General features: G+C 63.7%; 1 protein-coding gene across 2 annotated transcripts in view; it reads left to right on the forward strand.

Moving 5' to 3' along the window:
• The window catches only part of KIF26A (kinesin family member 26A), a 43,177-nt gene that overhangs the window by 15,706 nt on the left and 8,987 nt on the right, over positions 1 to 18,484 (forward strand). For both annotated transcript variants that reach the window (XM_046647669.1, XM_046647670.1), the window contains exons 4-6: positions 6,061 to 6,251; positions 13,301 to 13,490; positions 18,081 to 18,293. In XM_046647669.1, coding sequence (XP_046503625.1) covers positions 6,061 to 6,251; positions 13,301 to 13,490; positions 18,081 to 18,293 — 594 coding nt within the window. The remainder of the gene's footprint in view (positions 1 to 6,060; positions 6,252 to 13,300; positions 13,491 to 18,080; positions 18,294 to 18,484) is intronic.

An 18,484-nucleotide genomic window follows, 5' to 3' on the forward strand; every position in this document is an offset into this window, starting at 1 on the left:
AAGCACCCAGGCCTCCCTGGAGATTTGAAGTATCTAGGCCTCCCTGGAGGTGTGAAGCATGGGGCCTCCCTGGAGGTGTGAAGCATGGAAGTCTTATCAGGAGATAGGGCTGGAGGTGATGGGGAGGGCACAGGTGGGGGCAGGGGATTAGGTCAGGTGGGACTAAGTGATGGCACCTCACAGATGTGCGTAGTGACACGGAGAATCACCCCCGTGTCACCTACCCCCCGGAACACCAGTGGCAGAGAGATCAATGAATGGCTGTGAAAGCTGTTTTTGCTTGATATGTTTTCCATTTGCTACAGAGCTGGCTGCACCAGCTTGCCCAGCGAGTGTCTCTGAAATAGAGTGGTGGGCAGACATCTCCTGCGGTCTCTGTGTAGCCCCATGAGGCTGTGGGGGACAGAGGCAGAGGGAGGGCCCCCAGCTGCTGGAGCAGTTCCATACAATCCCGATGTGGGACAGACCCCAGCCCTGCCCCCACTTCTGGGCTTGCTGTCCCTTCTGAGGTCAGTGAGATGGCACTGACTGGACGTTACCCCCTCTAGAGTGGCCTTTGATGAGATCTTGTCCTTGCTGGGAGCTGGCGCCCCTGACCTACTGGTAGTGCTGGTCCTTCCAAGGCCTCCGTGTCCTTGGGGCCTCCCTGGCCCTTGGCAGCTTGGGGACAGGGTGCACTGGGGTCACATGGGAAGAATATCTGGAACCAAGCTGACCTCCGGGTGGTGTGATGCTGCCCCCTGGACGTGGCCTGGCTGCTCTTGACTCTTCCATTGATTAAGTCCCTGGGTGTGGCCTTGAAGACGGAGGCCAGCCCCTGCTGTGTGTTCCCTGGGGCCCCCGGGCCTGAGAGCTTGGCTCCCCAGGGTTAATGTGCTGGGGGCAGCACTGAGATGGGGAGGCCACCCAGGAGAGCTGGGCAGCTTCTGGAGGAGGTGGCATGGTGCTGGACCCGAAGGGATGTATGAGCTGTGGCGGGGCAGCGGAGGCTGCTGGGCATAGCTAGACGGTTCCTTACCTGAGGAGCTGAGCATGCATCTTCCAGGGGGGCCTCGAACACCAGGTGGAGAGGTGGTCGGCCTTGGCCCGGGGAGAGCCTGAGGCCGAGCAGGGGAGCGAGCTGCCGTGGGAGCCGGTGAGGTTGGGGGTGACTAGCTGGCTCAGAGGGACTTTCTCCCCGCAGGCTGGGGGCAAAGGGGCCTCTCTCCTCCTCTCTCTCCCTCCCGTCTCCCCACTGCTGTCCTGGCCGTAGCCGGTCTGACCTGAAGTTCAGCGTGGCAGATGTTGGCCGTCTCTGCCTTCGTTAGCTGGCGGCCAGTGCACCACGAAACGTGGGCGTTTAAGGCCCCGACGCTGTTTTATGTGCACACTGATTGCATTCGGGGTGGGCGGGAATGGATTCATAATTAGACAATGGTCCTGGCGATCAATAGTGAAATTACTGGAACCATAGATAGGGCTTTAGGACTCAGATGAGGTAACTGCCCCTGAACCAGGGCATCGATCATCGGAGGTGGCCCTGGAAGGTTAAAATATTGCGTGGGGGACTCTAGACTTAAATACTTCTGGAGAATCGCCCTGTGAATCCCGGCCACGACCCATCCGTGGCCCCGGCGCGAATGTGGGTCTGGCGTGTGGGGTGGGCCGGGCTGTAGCTGCCTCTGTTCTGGGATGCAGAGAGGAGGGGCTGGAGCGGCAGGGGATGCTGGAGGAGGATGCCAGCCCTGCCACGGGGACGGTCTCTGCAGGGGGAGGCGAGCTTCCCAGAGCCTGGAACACGCCGAGTGCTGTGGCTAGGAGCCTGCCCCATGGCCCTGCTGGGGTCTTGCTGTGGGTGTGGCTGCTGGTGAGCCCCGCGTCCCGATGGAGCAGCCCTCAGCCAGCCTCGCCAGGCTGTAATCAGACCCCTGGCTCACACCATGTCCTGGAGCACAGGCTCCGCCCTCTCTGGGTCCCGTCACCTCCACAGTGTCCAGAGATGCTTCGCTGCTCTGGGGGTTGCCCAGCGGGACGGCCCAGCAGCTCGTTCCAGACGACGTTGGTTAGAGGCAGCTCTGCTCCCGTGGAAGACAGAGGCTGCCCGTGGGGGCTCTGGGCCCGTCACCCACCCAGCTGCCCTGGGGCCACCCCATCCCCGGCCCTGGCCTGCTCCAGCCAGGCCTCCAGGGCCTGGGGCATGGCTATGAACCGTGGCGTGTCTCCCGGCTGCCAACAGAGTGCCCCTCAGATGCTCACGGGCACCTGCACTCATCATACAGCCAGACACCATGGGACTGAGGCTGAGGCCTCCTGGCCCCACGGAAGGCTAGAGGTAGCACAGTGGACACGCCGGGGGGGGGGGCGGCCGAGTGCGAGGCCGAGTGACACGAGTGAACAGCGCTGCTGCCTCGGATCCAGGCCAGCAGAGCCTTGCAAACCTTCCTGAGTCCAGTGGACATGGGTCAGGCCTCCCCGGGGTCCTGGGGCTCACAATCCAGGGAGGAACCCCGGAGCAGAAGATTCCCAGCTGGCCGTGGGGGCTGGGGCAGTGGAGGCCTGGCATGGATGGGGAGGCTGGAGGGCTTCCCGGAGGAGGTGCTGTCCACCACTTTGATGTGCAAAGTGGGAGGTGAGGTCATCTTGGTGGAGGCCTGGGAGGAGCAGAGTTTCCCTTTGTCCATGGAGATTGAGGGGCACCAGCTTGAGGGGGTTGCTCTTGCTGCCCCTGTGCCAGCCTGCTTGCCTCCCCCATGCACCCCCACCCCCCGCCAGGAGCCCTGGCAGGGACAGTGTGGGGAGTTTTGGCTGAGTTCTGGCCTGGCTCTCTGAACTGACCCACGGCCCGTGCCCGTCTCTGGGCGTGGAGGTTAGACAGGATGGCCCCTCTTCCATGGGAGGCTGCAGAGCAGCTGCTTCTGTGACGGGGGAGTGGGACAGGGCACCTGCAGGGGGTAGGACGTCCCCAGCCCGGGACCCTCTGGGTGACTAGGCTTTGAGGGGGCAGGTGGGTCTGCCCCACACTGAGGCCCTGGTGCCTGGCACGCGCCCACTGAGCGATGCTGCTGTGCCCCCTGCAGGGTTGAGACTGTGTCTGGAAGATCCAGCCCCGGCTGCTCCATAGCCCCCTGCCCTGCTGCCCTCCCCACCTTTCCACACGAAACAGCCCAGTAAGGAGGTCATCCTGAGCAGCTGGCGAACGCCGTCCTCTGGGCCTGAATCTTGTAGACGGAGAGTCCAGGCCTGGAGATGCCTAAGAAACGGCTTAGTTTGGCATTTCCCTGCTCTGCTCCATGGAGCCCGGCCCCCGGCAGCACCCTCTGAGCCAGTCTGTGCGGCTGCCGGGTGCCTTCGGCTGGCCGGGTCCTGCCGCTGAGGGTCTGGACGGCCTCCGGGCCGGGCTCTCTCACGCTCTCCTCTCTTCATGCTTTTCTTTCGTTGCTGTTCTGGCACCTCCATCACGTTTTCTGTTTGGCCGCCCCCCACCCCTTGCCCCTTTTCTTCTGTCCCCGTGTTGTGGTCTCCCCCTCGCCGCCCTCCCCTCTGCCCCCCGGCTTCTTTTGGCATGTTCGGGCTCTGCTTCTGGCAGGAATCGGCCGCGGCCGTGCCACCGGCCCCGGCAGCTCGTGGGACACTGGAGTCGAGGTGTGTGCGGGACTCCCGAGACAGGTCAGTGTGGGGCTGAGCTGGCCGCGGGCTCACCAGTGGCCTGCTGTGTCGCCGGGTGGTGCCAGGATGTCCTGGCTGGAGGTGGAGAGGCTGGCATGAGATGGCGGAGTGGCTCGGGCTCTGTGGGAGTGAGTGGAGGGGCGTGGGGGGCCGTGGGGCAGCGTCTGCCCCCGCTGTGACCCCCACTGTGACCCCCGCTGTCCAGGGCGCCTCCTTGAACACTGTGGTTGGCCCTGGCCTGGGCTGCTTGGTGTGGACCCCAAGGCCGAGCCATCACAGGGCTGGTTGGAGCTGATGGGGGTGCCAGGGGTGCTACAGGTGGTGCCATCCTGCCTTGGCCCCCTGGAGCTCCTGACCCTGGGCTGCTGGCCACGACACGGTGGCACTCAGCCAAACCCAGCCTTGCTCTGAGGAGCTCAGGTCCTGGTGGTCGACATGGGCGTGATGTAACTTTACAATCAATTCTTTCCTACACGACTCTCGTCAACAAAGGAATTCAGATCTATCCTGGGGAGCACATATGTTAAGTGTTAAAAAGGGAAGTCACCTTCGAGATGGAGGACAGTGACATATCACGTGCACATCATCCCTGGGATGGACATCCAGGTGGTCAGGGAGCCCTGGGCGTCCTGGCATCCTTCACTCATTTGCCTTGAGCTTCTGCAGCCACCTGGAAAAAGAGCAGCTTCCAGTTCTCATTGCCCAGGCCTAGGCCGGGCTGACCTTCCTTCCGGAATGTTCTCTGTGAGCTGGTGCCCCCACTGTTCCGTGGCCTCATTTTCCTCAGGTGTAGGGCCCGCCTCCCGGCCGTGGGCTCCATCTGTCTCGCGTCTGTGTCCCCGCCAGGCCGTGTGCTCCTGGAAGACAGATTATGGAACACCTCCCGTGTGCTGGGCGAGGTGCTAGACACAGGGACGTGGGTGTGTAGGTGCCCTCCGGGGGCCTGCTGATTCCCAGCATGCTCTAGGTGCTCATGAAAGCTGGTGGAATGGGAGGATACGGTGCTGATGGTTGAGCATGGCCCCATTACTCTGTGGATTAGGAGCACTAGACAGACTGGGGGAGGCCGAGGAGAGGTCTGAGGGCTGGGGGAGGCCGGGGCAGGCACCTGGGATGGCTGCAGGGAGTGACCTGGAGAAGGAGAGGGCTGGCCAGGCTGGGTTCTAAGGGGTACATAGGAGTTCCTGCCCTATAGGCAGAGGCAAGACAGGTGACAGGGTGTGGTATGCTGGCACAATGCCAAGTGAGAGCTTGGGCTGTCCAGGTTCACTCTTATCTGCTCCTGACCTGTCCTTCTCGCAGCCCTGGGGGAATAGCCGGTGCCCTGGGGGCTGAGTGGCAGCATTTGGCTTCCATCCAGCCTGAGGTTTGGGGCTCTCTGTGAACTTCCTTTGTCGGCATGGTTTTGCTGTGTCCCAGCAGGGGTTCGAAGCTGACCATGGGCTGGGTGGGGTGAGACTCCTGGCTGAGGTGAGGAGGGATGCTGCCCCAAGCATCACTTGGGAGACCCCAAGGACACTGGGCCCTCCAGAGAGTGGCTGCCGCTTGGGTACCTTACCCGTAAGGTCACCAGAGAGGCCCGTGGCCTCTCAGCGCGGGGACCCCAGTCCTCTGCCAGGCCAGTCACAGAGGACGCCTCTGACAGTGGCTGTGGGCAGTACTCGGGACCGGGTAGAGCCAGGGGCCGCAGGGACCGGGCAGTAGTGGGGAGCTGTGAAGGCTGGGGACCGGGGGCCCTTGGGGAAGGAGATGGGACTGGGGTGGCTGGGCTGAGGCGGGCCGCTTCCCCCGCCTGCCAGGAGCCACTCACCCCTCCAGGGCTGGGTCTGGCCTTGGGGTCCAGGGCCCGACACGTGCACATAAATGTAATATACTGTGGCCGGATCTTGAGTTTCCCGGCGCCGTCCTGGGGAGCATTTAATTACATTTGTGCTTCATTACGAGGCTGTCTCCCTTTCTGGAATTTATTTTAGCTAATTAGCTGGAAATGCCAGAGTAGTATTTCAGATGACGGGGACATCATCCATTGTCATGCACAGGACACTTAGTGCTCGTGACAAATATTTATCGTGGGGTCTTCTCTAATTATGCCTCTGGGTGCTCCCAGACGGATGGTCTTGGGGTATGGGACACAGGGGTCCCTGTCCATCTGTCCTGACCACTGTGGTCACTGCATTTCTGGGACTCGGTAGGGTAGGGGCTGGAAGGTCAGGGTGTTGGGTGGGCACCTGTATCCACCTCTCCTGCACGGGGCCGTGCCGGGCAGACCGCCTACACACCCTGAGCGGGCAGGGCGCTGCGAGTGCGGGCCCCAGGGAGTGTGCTGGGCTGGGGGTGCGCAGGTCTGCCTCCCCGCCCCGCGGGGCCTGGGGCGGTGGACATCTGTTCCTTATTCGGGCCCCCTCTCCCCTCCAGGCTGAAGCGGCGGTGGCTGCCGTGGCGGTGGCAGACACGGTCCGAGACGGCCCCCCCACTATTGGCCCAGACGGCGTGTCAAAGACGTGGGGCCGCGGTGGGGCCTGCACAGCGGCCCTGGTCACCCCAGCCCCAGGTGCCCCGGCGGGGGGCTCCACAGGCCCGTCAGCCGCGGCCTCCTTCTTCAGCAGGTACGTCCTCTGGGGGCTTCTCAGCAGGGCTGGGCCTGGCCCAGGGGCAGTGTGGACAGCGTGGACAAGAACAGTAGGGGGTGCCGAGGACCTTGGCTCCTGGCCCCGATGACCTGCGAACCTTCCCTGGGAGAGCATGTCCTTGCTGCTGCTGAGCCGAGCGGAAGGGAGCTGTGCTGTGGGGGTTGCTGCTGCTGGGCAGCTCACAGCTGGTGGGCCAGCTGGCCTCCCACCACATCCACGGCAGCGTGTGCTGGAGGCCTCTCGCCCTAGGGGTGGGATGTAGCCAAGGACAGGGTTCGAACCCAGCCTCTGCCCTTTCTGAGCTGCACAACCTCGGGCAAGTCACATAACCTCTCTGTGCTTGGTTACCTATCATATGGCGCGCTCAGAGTTGCTGTGAGGTGCAGTGGGCTGATGTCCGTGAAACACTGAGAAGGGTTTGTCCAGCACAAGGAAGCTCAACCGTGGGTGTCCTGGGGCCTAGCTCGGGCCAGTGCGCTGGGGCCATAGAGCTGACAGGCCTCAGGGCAGCTCCCCTGCAGTTGGGGACCACGAGGGTGGAACGGGGCTGAGGGAGTGCCCCTGGGTGTTGGAGGAGCCTGGGGTGAACTGGGGGAGGGGTCCTGGAGGGCAGGCTGCACCCAGACCCCCTGTTGCCCTCCCCTCCCCAGTGGCTGTTGGCACATTCCGCAGTGATGGCTGTGCTTACGTTATTCCGTCCAGCTGCATGTCAGCCAGGAGCCCAGTGCGTCCCTGTCCCAGCCTGAGCTCAGGGCGTGGGGGTGGCTGGAGCCCCGGGTTTGCCGTCCCCAGGATGCCTCGCTGTGGCCCCACAGGCACCAGGGCCTGGTGAAGATGGGGCCTGTCAGGCAGGGGCACTGCGTGGCAGAGCTGCGGAGCGGGGAAGGGGAGTATGGGTGCAGGGGTCTCTTCTGGCCCCAGCTGGTCAGGAGCAGCCTCCCCTCAGCCCATCGGGGCAGGGCCCGGGTTCTGCAGACCCAGCTGAGCCTCTGTGAGGACTGAATTACAGGATGGAACGGCGAGAATGGCATGCCCCTGGAGGCTCACCGTCCCATTGGCAGTCCCAGCGCCCGGGCGCTAAGCTTATCCGTGCATCTGCAGGGGTGAGGTGGGGCGGGAGCAGGGCACCAAGCAGAGAGGGTGTGGGGGCGGACCGCATGGCCTGATCAGGAAGTGATGGGGGCATGTGATGGGGGTGCTGGGACATTGTTGGGGCCCTGGGCTGGTGAATACTGCACCGTGTTGGAGTGCAGCACGGCCTGCCGCCCTGCTTAGGGGCGGAGAGCACGGCTGGGACCCTCAGGAGCCCCTGTGTCGGGGAGAGAGGGGCCAACCTCTGCAGCTGGGCCTGTCCCTCCCGTTAGTGTTAGTGTCCGCCCCTTGGGGCTCTCAGCAGCCGCCCCCTCATCAGGCCGACCTTCTGAATAGTTAGATCAGCTGCAGGGGCCTGCGATCTGGGGCCACTCTGGCTCATTAGCGACCCTGTGGCCCGGCAGAGCGCATGCTGGCTGCCTTTTGTCTCCAGCAGAGCAGGGCTGCTGCTGACCTTGGGAAGTTACCATAGAAACTGGCTGGGGCTGGGGCCAGGGGGAGGCCGGTTCTCCGAGGGGGTGCGCTGCCGGCTGCCATTACTTCCGGCCTGTTGGCCACCCCGAGGATACCCTGAATGAACGGCAGCGGCTTCTTGAAGGCTCGTGGGCCACGTTGGGGGCGGGCGTCCTGGTTGGAAACATGGCCCTGAGCTTGTGCCTGACTCGGGCTGGAGATCCCCTCCTCTTGGGGCTGTAGCACCCTGAACCGCGGGTGAGATGGGGTGCTCCTCAGCCCTACACGCACTCCTTTGTTTTGTTGGTGGGGGGCTGCGGTTCAGAGGGAAAGGGCTTGTCCAGAGTCCCCAAGAGACGTGGAGCTGTGGGGGCCTGAGGCACGAGCTGGGCTGTGCTCTGTGCTCCCACATCTACCCCTCACTGGGGATCTGGAGGCCAGAGCTGACCCCAGCCCATCCCTGTCCCTTGGAAGTTTCCAGCTAGTCAAGGCGGGGTGTCTGGAGGCCGCCTTTGATGGCAGCTTAGAATCTGCGAAGGGGCTGAACAGAGTGCTGTCCACAGTGCTGTGGGCCACCGAGGTGGGCTGTGAGGGTTGAGTAGGAGTCTGGCGTTTGCCGAGTGGAGGCAGAAGGGGGTGGGGGGTGAGGAGTTTGGGTTCTCCGTTGGTCCAGCACTCCCTGCGGCCGGCACTCTTCTGGGGCCTCCCTGGGTCCTATCAGCGACCTCTGAGCTCCTTGCCTCTGAGCAGGAAGCCGAGGTGGGGGTGGTTCCTGGGTGCCCAGGTCTCCCTAACGCTGCCGGGGCATTGGGCACAGGGATGGGGCCCGGCGGCCACGGCTGTGGCTGAGCTCAGCGCGCCCACCCCAGCACAGTTCTGCAAAGGCCGGCTGCAGGGGCTGCGCCTTTAATTCCGTTTTCTCCCGAGGCTATGGTGACCTTGACTCCCCTTCCTGAGCCCTCCCCTCCCCTCCCCTCCTCAGCAGCCTGCCCTCCTCGCAGATGCCTCCATTAGCGCTCTCTCCTGCCCGCCCTTCTGGGTCTTTCCGGGGGGTCACCTGCTGGACTCTGAGTCCAGATGCCTTGAGGAGAGCTGCTGGCAGTCTCCTCGGCGGGCGGAGGGCAGGGGAGTGGTGTGGTTCCCTTGGGACCAAGACACCCCACTGCACTCAGAGGTACCCTGCCCCGTTGCAGCCTCAGTGGAAGCCCCTACTCCTTGGCTGCATGGACGCCTGCTCCTGGAACGTCAGGCCTGGCGCCCAGCAGGGATCTGGAACTAGAGTAGGGGCTGCCCAGAGGCACACGGGCACTCTGGCTGGGCCCCCAGCGCGGGGGGCTCTGCAGAGAGGCCTCCCCACCTGCAGGTGGGGCTGAGGGAGCCTGCAGCCCCTGTGTGAAGTTCCCAGGGGACACGGGAAATGCTGGCCATGGTGGGGGTCAGGGGTCAGGGCTCCTGGGACCTTGGTCCCTGGTCTCAGGGGTCTAAGGCCCCCTTATCGGCCCTGGGCCCCCAACAGGCAGATCCTGGGGGTCTCAGGGCCTGTGGGGGACACTTCCTGGGTGAATGTGGGGCAGGGGCATGAGGCACGGCTGGGTCCACCAGCCTCATCACGGCCCAGTTAGAGAGCCCTGGCTTGGCCCTAACTGACCCCTACACACTTCCGAACAGTCCCGTCTGTCTCCTCCGGGTAATTAAGGGCCTCGCCGTTAAGGCCAACTGCCTGTGAAATTGCCTTCTTGTTTGGAAGAGGCAATTTTTCTTTGTAAAAAAGCAAAATATTTCCTTTGCCGTTTACATGAATCAATGACCAGTGCCGATGAGCCGGGAAAGGCCTCCGGGGTTGCGGTGAGAGAGCTGGTGGCTCAGAGGGCTGTCCCCGGAACCCGTTCACTCACTCCCTCACTCATGCTCATGCTGTGTCCTGAGCATCCCGTCTTCCAGGTCTGGGCTGGACCAACACCTGCCCTCCAGAGTCCCCATCTGGTGAGGACACCGCTGGGTGCGCCGGTGCCTCAGGGCGGGGAGTGGTTCCTCTAGTAGCAGGAGGCACAGGGTCTGGGGAAGCCCAGCTTGGGGACATCAGGGTGGGCTTCCTGGAGGAAGCATCCTCTGAGGATGAGGAGGGCTATGTGCACGGGTGAAGTTCCTGCTTTTCTAAGTCTTCCCTTGAGAGCCAGGCTCCTCCGACTTCCCCACACCCTCCTTGTGTGTCACCTCGCAGCGTTCCTCATCCCAGCGGGTCCTGCCTTGAGCCCCTCCCCAGCCATGCAGTGGGCACTCGTGGTCCTGAGCGAGGCACCCGTGTGTTCTCTTAGCCTCTGTGAGGCCTGGCATCGCTACCCGCCACCCCGCTATCTTCACCCTCACTGCTCAGAAACTGGGTCTGTGCCCCCGGAAGACTGGGGCCCTCGAGGAGGGCAGGCCCGTCCCCCAAGGCCACCCCCCACCCTGGACCATGCAAGCTGAGCTGCAGGTGTCAAGCGGCTGCAGGTTTGTCCCAGTTTCCCAGGGCCTGGCTGTCATCAAAGGAGAGAGTGCCCACCCGGGGCCTTGCTAACTCGCAGGGACGTGCCTTTGAGTCAAGCCCGGTGAGGCGAGCCTGGGTGAGCAGGGACCCCTCGGGCTGGGTGGGCTGGGCCAGCGCAGCTTCTGGCTCCCATCCCCTGGGGGCAGACTGCGGGCCAGGGAGGGAGGCTGGGGCGGCCCTGAGTGAGGTCAGATCACAGCGCAGAGACGCCTGGCCACTAACATTACAGACTCCAGGGGCGGGCAGGACGTCAGAGGGTGCCGGCCCAGCCTCTGTCCAGGCGGGACCTGGGTGTGGCCCGCGGAGAGGACACCTCCCTGTGCTCCACTGCTGGGCTCTGAGGGTGACCCGGGTGGGGCTGAGGTCAGTGCTGCACGCCCCTGGCCCCTGAGAGGATCGAGGAGCACGCAGGGTCGTCCATGGCCTTGTGTGTGTGACCCATCAGGGGAAGCCCTGCCCTCTGGCCGTGGCCTCTGTAGGTCGGAGGTTCCAGCCTGATGTGGCTGCGGCCTCCCACTGCGCCTCACTCATTGGCCATGGGTCCTCCTTGGCCATTACATCCCCTTGAAGCTTGGGGGAGTGGGTTCAGGATTCCAGCCTCAGTTTCCCCAGCTGATCCTGCCTGACCTAGAGCAGGGCAGGGAGCTGGCTGTGCGTGGGTGGGCACGGCTCAGCCATGGCCACCTGCTGACCCATCCCATCAGCTTGAGGGCCCCGTGGATGCCCTCCAGTGCAGGCTGGTGCCAGGGGTCCCTGTGTCCTGCCCTTTCCTGAACTCCTGGGGACAGGCACCAATGTACCATTTACAGATGGGAAATGAGTCCATGGGGCCTCCTTGACTTTTACTGGCACAACCCAGGTCTGTGGGCCCCGCTCGCCCTTCCCCAGCCCACCCCGCCCCGCCCAGGTGGGCCTCACCCCTCACCTGTGGAGCTCCACCCTCCCCGTGGTCCCAGCCCTGGGGGCAGTGCCAGGCAGGAGGGGTGAGGCTGCTGCTGCTTCCTGCGGGGTGGGAGGAGTCAGGAGGTGAGGCTCTGATGAAATGGCCCTGGACTCTCCTGGTCCCTGCCCACATCTCCCTGGTCCCCACTACTGGCCCAAAATGGTCACACTGCAGTTTAGGTTGGCCCCTGCCAGTTGCCACTTGCCCCTCGCCCCTCTGGCCTCTGCACCCTGGCCTCTTGCCTGCCCTGATTTGCTACTTGATCCTCTGGCAGAGGGGAACTGGGACCCCTCTGTGCAGGGACATTTCCAGGTTTATGAACACGTGGGCTCAGGCAGGTCTTGGGGTAACGTGCACGACGCCCCGTGTGGTCAGAGGGTCCTAGACATGCAGGCCCTGCCCAGGGGGCGGACACCACCGCTGCCCGCTGCCCGCTTGTGGCTGGAGAACCAAGCCCCGGCTGCGGGCTGCCCATACCCTGTTGGCTGGGCTGCTCCGGACAGCTCGTGGGCTCCACTCACGGTCCCTCGCCCCCTGCCCTGCCTGGGCGCACGCCAGCGCCAGCGCCACCGCTCTATTAAGGATCCACCACGCATCGTAGATTACTTTTATTTTCTGCGATGACACCTCACTAGGAGGAAAGCCGTCCCTGGGGTCTCTTAAAAGACAACTGCTATTAAAGATGAGAGGAGTTAGCGAAATGCCGGCGGTCGGTCTCTTGAGTGAGCGGGAGGCGGGCTCAGGGGCTGTGAGACTGGATGTGCTGGCCCTGGCCCTGCGGTCCCTTTCAGGAGGACAAACAGACAGAGAGGCTGGGGGCTTCAGGAGGAGGCCGGGTGCTGTAGGACGCAGGAGAGAGAGGGAGGCGTGGGGAGGGGCCGCCTGGGCCCGGTGCGCAGGTTGTTCTGTCCCCGAGCCCAGCTCACGGCCGGGCCTTGGGCCCCTTTCACCAGGGGCTCTGCCACCTGAAGGGGGCACTGAGGCCCAGGCCGTCTGGGCACTGGGGGTGTGTCCTTTCACATCTCAGTCACCAGCTGTCACCTGCTGCAGGCATGGGGAGGGTGCAGGGTGGCCCTGGTGGCCCACAGTCCAGGGTAGGGGCTCTGGGGGGTGCGTGCTGGGCCAACTCTGGAGGGCTGGGGGCCCTGTGCGAGGGTCAGTGGCAGCCAAGGCCGGGAGTGTGCTGGGCTCGCAGTGTGTGTGTGTGTGCACATGTGCAGGTGTCGAGGGTCCAGAACAGTGGTTCTCAAAGGTGCTCCAGAACCCCCTTGCTGAATTTAAAGCGCAGGTGGCCTGGGGCAGACTGTGGGTCTGCAGGTTCCGGGGGCGGTGGGGCCACATTGCCAGGGCTCCAGCGCCAGGCTCAGGAGGGGGGAAGAAGGGGGGTCGGTCAGGGCTTCACTGGAGGCGCCTCACTGGGCCAGGGGGCCGCGGGGGGCCGAGGCGGAGGCAGCAGGGGTGGCATCTCCAGTAGGCCCCGGGGCCTTGGTGAGGGCATCGAGGTGTGGGGAGGGGACTGGACAATCCAGGCTTTGAGTGTCTCCCGAGTGGTGGCATGTGCTGGGGGCCTTGAACGCGTGTGCTCATCAGGGCTGCACTTGAGGGCCTCCGGGGTCATGTCCTCCCACATTAGAGATGGGAAACTGAGGCACAGACAAAGTCGGCGTGCCCGGGTCACACAGCCTGTGAGTGGCTGACCCCAGCCCATGCCGTCCTGGCGCTGCAGCAGCTGCTGGCTTGATGCAGGGCTGCTGGAGGTTGGCGGAAAGAGGATGTCTTCAGCGCAGGGTTCGGGGAGGTGCATGGGGGCCTGTGTCTGCCCATCTGTCACCTGGCCAGGCCCCCACTGGGCAGAGCCGCCAGGGACCAGATGTGGTGGCCTCAGCCCCAGGGCCCCTACTTGGCTGGGGGAGAAATTGAAGTGTGGGCTGGGCAGCAGCCTTTAGGGCCGGATGGGTGACAGGGACAGCTCTGTGCATCCCCACCGCCCACCTCTCCTTCCCTCCCCAGGGCCGCCCAGAAGCTCAGCCTAGCCTCCAAGCGCAAGAAGCCCCACCCGCCACCAGCCCCCGCCACCCGCGGTGCCTCCACCTACCCCACGGATTTCAGTGGGGTCCTGCAGCTGTGGCCGCCCCCTGCACCCCCCTGCCTGCTTAGGGCTGCCTCCAAGGCCAAGGACAACCCCAGCAGTATCGGAAAGGTAGGCCCAGCTCTGATTTAGGGGTGAGCCCAGAAGAGGATGCGTGAGGCTAGGGTGTCTGAGCAGGTGTGGGGAGGGGGTACGGGAGGTGGGGGGATCCTGCTTCCTTCTCCAGGGTGGACAAGGGTGGTCAGCGGCGGTACAGATGGGGAGACTGAGGCCCAGGCCCCCCTTGATGGCTCAAGGTGGCAGCAGGGAGCCTGGGAGACTGTGATGGGGCTACAGGAAACAGGTGGGGGTCCCAGGGGCATGTGCTGGTCTCAGTGTGGGGCGGGAGAGCCAGGACTTCCTGGACTAGGGGTCGGGGTCTGACCCCAGGAGTCCCCTTGCCTCATCTCTGTTGGGGCGCTGCCCTCAGATGGGGCTGCTGGGCAGGGGTGGGACCCCTTGGCTCTCCAGAGTCCAGGCAGATCCCAGCCACAGCCCGCCAGGGGCAAAAGGGGAACGTGTGTGGTGGCTGATTGAGGGCCCCACCTCAGTTCAAATGGGGAAGCTGAGGCCCAGAGTGGGGAAGGGCCTTGCCTGGTCACAGAACAGTCTGGCTGGCTCCTGGCCCCCCCGGCTGTGACCCCTGGGCTCGTGTGGTCTTTCGCTGAGCCTGGGTTTCTGTCCTGGCCCATCTGAGTTGCTTGTGACCGTGTCCCAACCTGATCAGGGCCCTGTGTGTGTGGGATCTGTGTGAACACTCGGGCTTGTGATCCCCTTTTATGAGGTGGGCTCTCTGTGCCCACTGAAGGTGCAGAGACTGAGGCACAGTGATTGGGCCTGGCAGCAGGGCCACTAGCTGTGGGGTGAGGATTGGACCCTGACCCTCACTGTGCACTCGAGTGCTTTTCCCCAACCTCTGTCCACTCTGCTGTCTGCTGGCCCTTCCAAGGGGCCCCCCTGAGATGGTGGGGTTGGGGTAGCCCTGGCCTGCCACCCACCCAGGTGCAGGCCCAGCCTCTCCAGCTCCTGGAGGCTCAGGCCTGCAGAGGCTATGGGATGGCTCCCTGCTCCCCGGGCTCAGCCTGCCCTGTGTCTGCCCCCTGCCCCTGCCCAGCCCAGGACTTGCCTCAGGGGGCTTCCACTCCCAGTGGCTGGATCTGGAGAGGGGTCTGATGCCTTTGCAGAGGGTCTCCTGCCCCCTCCCCTAGCCACTGCACAGGCCCCCACCCCAGCCCTCCGGCCACACGTTCTGAAGGTCAGTCCCTCTATCTGGGACCTCCCCCTCCTCAGCACAGTGAGCGCCTGCTTGACCTTCCAGACGTGGCCTGGCCAGGCACGCTCTCCGTCACCCCCACCAGGGGTCTCCTGGGCTCTCCCACCCTGACACGGAGACCCTTGTTGCCCTTGACAAGCCACACGCACACATGGCATCAGTGTCCCCTGGGAGCTGCTAGAGTGGGGACTCTCATCCCCGCCCGGCTGTGGGTGTGGAAGTGCCGAGCCGGTGGGAGGACGCTGCACCCTGCACAGAGCCTGGCCCTCAGCTGGGCGTGGTCGCTCGCCTGTCTGTACCACCTGGGCTTCTCCGTCTGCAGATGGGGTGCAGCGTAGGAATAGTACCTGCCTCTCCGGTGGGCACTGGATGGGTAAGGAGCGTCGTGGCGCGGACCCCTGTTTTCTTATTGTGATTCTTGGGGCACCAGCCCGCCTCCACCTCCTCCTCCTGGGGCCAGGCTCCCCTAGGGGTTCCGGGGCGGGGGCTCCTCTCTCCTCCGCCACCAATGCTCTCACTGCCCACCCCAGTGCCCCCTCCCCACTCCTGCGAATGTTATTTGCACGAATGTCACAGAGTCAGAAATGCCTCCTGAAAAGCATTTACTATTGTCACAGAAAAGAAGTTAGATGACGCTCCGTTCCTGACATTAATGTGCTACTTAAGATAATTCATCATCTTGCGGTGTTAAAAAAGACGTCCCTTTCGCGGTGGGCGCAGAGCGGCGCCCCTCCCCCCTCACTCTTAGGCATCGAAGCCCTTTTTTATGCAAAATGGGTTTTTTCCCTACCTGGCAGCTATTCAGCAGGGCTTTGTAATATCCGAACGTTTAGGGGAGACTTGTGTTCTTCTTGTTCAAAGACCCTGTCACTTCCTGCAGTAATGGCAAGATTCTCCCAGACAATGGCCTGTGTGTTTAGCCAGGATGGGGCGAGTGGGGCAGGCTGGACGGCTGATGTCCCCTTGGGGGGCCTGCTCTGTCCCCTCCCCACTGGGCGGTGTGGGTCCCCAGTGGGGACTAATATCACAGACCATCAGTGGCTTGGCGGCGTTTCCTGCAAGAGCCTCACCGCAGGCTTCTGGGGCCCCCTCCGCCCCGGGCAGCCTCTCTAATCTGCAGAACCCATTTGGCTCCTGAAGTGGCCAGGAGTTCATGCTGAAAAAAAATTGCCAAAAATTACCGGGAAGTGCACATTTTCGTCTGCTTGGCAGCCGCGTTTGGAAATGAAATAGTTTTGTTCATGTCGTCGGGGAATAAAGGAATCGATTCTCGCCTGATGGAGCCCAGGTTCGGAGGAGTGCAATAGAAAAGTGTTTCTTTACGAGGCAGCTCCCCGGAGAACCGTACACTCCTCCTCGGGAGCGATTTTGCATGTCAATTTGCTGCGTGCCGACGGGGAGGAGATGGCGCCTCGCGCACTGCCCACGGTAAACCAATTTTGCCGGCGTTATGTATCTGCCACTTACAATTAAATCCGTGAAAAATATTGGCTCTGAGATGAGTCTGGTAATTTGATTTACACTGTAGTGGAGAAATCGGAGATTTCATCGGAGAGCGGCCGTTGGTGTCCTCCAGCAGAAACTGGAGTCCGGTGCCTTCTCCCAGGAGGGGCCCTGATTCAGGGTGGCTTGCCTGGGTCAGAGCCTGTCCCCGGCCCCCCCGTGGCCAGGCACAAGATGTGTTCCGGGGGCTCATTCTCCGTGTGGCTTGCTTGGGGCTCTTGGGTCTTGGTTCCCGGCCCACCTCCCTCCTGAGCCTTCTGTTCCATCAAGGGCGTTGGAGCTGGTGGTCCAGCCCAGGAAAGCCGAGTCTTCTGGAGCCGCACGTGTCGGGGCATGCCTTGGCACCTGTTCTTCTGCTTTGGGGACACACTGGAGCAGAGGCTGCCTGGGCACTTGCTGGCCCCTGAGCTCACGCTGCCCTGCTCTGTTCCCCCCACCTCTGCCCCCCATGCTGGCCTCAGTTTCTCCTCGGCTCCCGGGCCACGGATTTCAGAATTCAGGTCTCTTCCAGTAGGATTATCATTTCTTCCTCCTCCATGTGTTATTCTAATAGGATTTCCACTGTTTTCTGCTGACCTGGGATCCTGCCGGGACACAGGGTGTTGAAAGTTTGGCTTCCAGCAGCTCTGGGTTGGAAGCACCAGACCCCCAGCTTCTCCCCCAGGGTGTCATCACTGGCCTCAGGCTGGGCCCCCTTTTGTGCATTTGTTCCTTCATGTCCAGGCTCCTGCTGCCGGGGATGGGAGGGAGGGGCTCCCTGGAGGAGGTGTGGCTGCGCAGAGATGTCTGGGGGGCTGGGGCGTGCGGCACTCTTCCCTCCTCTCTTAGCTGGGAGTGAACCACGCTGCAGGGCCTGGGCATCCTCCCGCCATGGCTCATAGACGCCCTAGTCGTCTGTCCTCGGAGCTGCACTTTACAGTTGACAGAGCCCGGCTGGTGGACTCAGGAGTTGGGGGCCACAGGGAGGGCTGGGCTCTGAGGCAGCCCCTTCCCTCCCCATCAGGGGTGGGGAATGTGCCGCAGAGGAGCCTGTGGCCTGGGGCTCTGAGGAGGGCCCTGCTGGGGCGGGGGGCCACAGCGCCTCCCTTTCCGGGGCGCCTGGGTCTCGCTGCCCGTGCTGCCTGTCCTACTCTCTCCCTTTCTCCTCCGCCCTCAGGTTGGGAGTTTGGGGTTCAGGAGACCCACTCTCAGGCCGTGTGACTTGGGCGAGACAGTCAACCTCTCTGAGCATGTTTCCTTCCTCCTCAGGCTGGCGGGGGTCAGGGGGGTTGCCTTGATGGCCGCTCCACCCTGGGAAGCTGGCAGAGCCGTGGGTGCATGTGTTGGGGGTGATTCCCCTCTCGAAGGCTCTGTGCCTTTGGGTTCGGCTCCCTTGGTGCCCAGCTCTGCCTGAGAGTCAGCAAGGGGGTGTGGGGGACCCCGGGGACCCCACGTCCAGGGCTGGTGGGGTACAGCCCCTAGGCTTCCATCTCTCTGCTCACGGGGGTGTCCAGGCCAGCTCCCCTGTCCTGTCTTCTCTGTCCCGTCCCCTGTCCTGTCTTCTGTCCTGTCCTCCTCTGTTCTATCTGTCCTGTTCTCTGTCTTGTTCTCTGTCCTGTCCCCCATCCTGTCCTCGCCCTGTGTTCACTCTGGCCCTGCCCCTCCTCCTGTGCTGACTTGCTCTGTACCCCGCCAGCCTCTCCTCAGGGGTGCAGCCTCTCCCTGCCTTACTGACCTCACACGGGATCCGCTCGGGCCCGAGCTGGGGCGCGGGCGTGCGCATTCCTGCGGTGTGGACCCGTGCCGGGGCCTGGCCCGCTGTCCCAACTCGCACGAGGCTCCTCCTGCCCTGTAATTAGCGGCTGGCGGGGCGGCTGCTCAGCTGCCCGCTCCTGCCGCCTCCCCAGGTGAAGGTCATGCTGCGGATCTGGCCAGCGCAGGGGGCCCAGCGCTCGGCCGAGTCCACGTCCTTCCTGAAGGTGGACCCGCGGAAGAAGCAGGTCACCCTCTATGACCCGGCTCCTGGGCCCCTGGGCAGCGCGGGCCCACGCCGCGCCGCCACCACTGCGGTTCCCAAGATGTTTGCCTTTGATGCCATCTTCCCCCAGGACTCGGAGCAGGTGAGGGCAGCGGGTGGCCTGTGGGGGCCTGTGCTGGCTTCTTGCACCCAGGGAGGAGGGGGGAGGCAGGCGGGAGGAGCAGGCGCAGGATGGTCCGAGCGGCTTGGACAGGCCCGCTAGTCTCCTCTCTCCACTGTCCCTACCCGGCTCCTGGCCTGTTGCGCAGGCCTGGGAAGCGTCCCGGCTTTCGG

The sequence above is a fragment of the Equus quagga genome, chromosome 20 (assembly GCF_021613505.1).
Source record: "Equus quagga isolate Etosha38 chromosome 20, UCLA_HA_Equagga_1.0, whole genome shotgun sequence".
Classification (NCBI taxonomy): Eukaryota; Metazoa; Chordata; class Mammalia; order Perissodactyla; family Equidae; genus Equus; species Equus quagga.